The sequence below is a fragment of the Limulus polyphemus genome, unplaced genomic scaffold (genome assembly GCF_000517525.1).
Source record: "Limulus polyphemus unplaced genomic scaffold, Limulus_polyphemus-2.1.2 Scaffold1884, whole genome shotgun sequence".
NCBI classification, from domain to species: Eukaryota; Metazoa; Arthropoda; class Merostomata; order Xiphosura; family Limulidae; genus Limulus; species Limulus polyphemus.
Window position 1 is genome coordinate 151,490 of NW_013667494.1, and position 2,443 is coordinate 153,932.

Sequence of the window (2,443 nt, forward strand, 5' to 3'; positions counted from 1 at the left end):
ATGATGTTTAACTTAACTGTAAACCATTCACATGATGTTTAACTTAACCGTAAACCATTCACATGATGTTTAACTTAACTGTAAACCATTCACATGATGTTTAACTGAACTGTAAACCATTCACATGATGTTTAACTTAACTGTAAACCATTCACAACGTGGTTTGCTTAACTTTAGACCATTCGCATGGTGTTTTAATGAACTGTAAACCATTCACATGATGTTTAACTTAACTGTAAACCATTCACAACGTGGTTTGCTTAACTTTAGACCATTCGCATGGTGTTTTAATGAACTGTAAACCATTCACATGATGTTTAACTTAACTGTAAACCATTCACAACGTGGTTTGCTTAACTTTAGACCATTCGCATGGTGTTTTAATTAACTGTAGACCATTCACATGGTGTTTTAATTAACTGTAGACCATTCACATGGTGTTTTAATTAACTTTAGACCATTCGCATGATGCTTAACTTAAATGTAAATTATTCACGTGATGTTTAACTTAACTGTAGACCATTCACATGATGTTTAACTTAACTGTAGACCATTCTCATGGTGTTTTAATTAACTGTAGACCATTCACATGGTGTTTTAATTAACTGTAATTAATTAAAACACCATGTGAATGGTAAACATCATGTGAATGGTCTACAGTTAAGTTAAACATCACGTGAATGATTTACATTTAAGTTAAACACCATGCGAATGGTCTAAAGTTAATTAAAACACCATGTGAATGGTTTACAGAAAAGTTATGTAAAACACGACCTGATTGGTATAAAGTTAAGCAAATTACGATGTGAATGGTCTACAGTTAAGTTAAGCACCATGTGAATGGTCTACAGTTAAAGAAACCACGATGTGAATGGTCTACAGTTAAGTTAAACACCATGTGTATGGTTTACAGTTAAATCAAACATCATGTAAATGGTCTACATTTAAATTAAGCACCATGTGAATGGTCTACAGTTAAGGAAACCACGATGTGAATGGTCTACAGTTAATTAAAACACCATGTGAATGGTTTACAGTTAAGCAAACACCATGTGAATGGTCTACAGTTAAGATTTTCGGGTCTCCCAACTCAACGTAGAACAAAATATCTCTTTCATAACTCTCGTTGTCATAGATATGGATCATGATTTCCTTCCTGAAAATAGACGTAGAACAGTCGATACATAAGTAAATGCCTAATAGTAATAGTCACAAATAAACACTAAATAGGTCAAAATGAAATATAACAAAAGATATTCTCTAATATGTTATACTTTACTATCTGCAGATCCCTTTAAATATCAGAACAAAAGCTGAACGTCGTGTAAGTATATATATTACCTTACATTTTCCTCTTAGTAACAAACGTAAGAACTCTTATATTTTTAGATGAGTAAATCTTTTACCCACATCTGATTTGGTTTAAAAGTTGAACTTCTAGGGGAACTATGAAATAGATATGCTATATATGATTTTAGTTTATTTTCTAATAGCGTCCCCCGAAGGTTCAGCGGTAATCCGAGGGCTTAAAACACTAAAATTCGGGATTAGATCCCCTTTTGTGAGTGGAACTCAGATAGCTCATTTCAAAGCTTCATGTTCAACAACAAAGATTCTGTTAGGAAAGAATGACAGCTATCTGCACGGATATTTCAACCATTCTTCAGGTCTAATAGATTATCACACCTGACTTCAGATTTTTCTTAATACAGTGGTCTCAACTCTCTTTACGGTGTGCTAACCAGAAAATTTCGTACTCTGGTTCTCCAATAAATCATAAGTAATACATATATTTCAGATTTCATGTTGACTGCTGCAGGTTTAATCTAGCTGAAAACTTCTGAGACTGAACATAACACTGCCATCTGAGCATAGATGGGCATGCAGTGCTGGAAATCCATAAATGGCCCATTGAGAAGGTTTAGTTAAAACAGATGAATATCCCTTTCAAACTCCAAACTCGTATTTGTAAACTGGACTATTTCGTTGTGTGCATAAACCATAGAGAATACTCCAAAAATGTTAAATGCAGTCAGAAATAAGATTTGTTTAAAATCCATGTACGTTATATTTTATTCGTTTATCTTCTCTGTTCTACAGAATAAACTTTATACAACATGTAAAAACATTCGCTACAGGATAATAAGTTATTGTTTGTATTATATTAATGTATATATTCGGTTATATGAATATGTGAAGTACTAAATGCGACATTATTCAAAACCTGTCTATTCAATAGCATATACTATGAATGGACCAAATTTTAAATAAGATATGATGTAAATAGTTTAAGAGTTAAGTAAGACATGCTGTGAATGATATAAAATTAAGTAAAACAAGATGTGAATGGAGTAAAGTTAAGTAATACAAGATATGAATGGTCTAAAGTTGAATAGGGCATGACGTAAATGGTCTTTGGAAAGACGGTAAGACAGTTTGGAAC

At 32.5% G+C, this 2,443-nt stretch overlaps 1 protein-coding gene across 1 annotated transcript in view; it reads right to left on the minus strand.

Annotated features, from left to right (window-relative positions):
• Positions 1-2,443, minus strand: part of LOC106465250 (sodium/calcium exchanger 1-like) — an 80,447-nt gene that overhangs the window by 20,700 nt on the left and 57,304 nt on the right. The window contains exon 2 of the mRNA XM_013925458.2: positions 1,036-1,156. Coding sequence (XP_013780912.1) covers positions 1,036-1,156 — 121 coding nt within the window. The remainder of the gene's footprint in view (positions 1-1,035; positions 1,157-2,443) is intronic.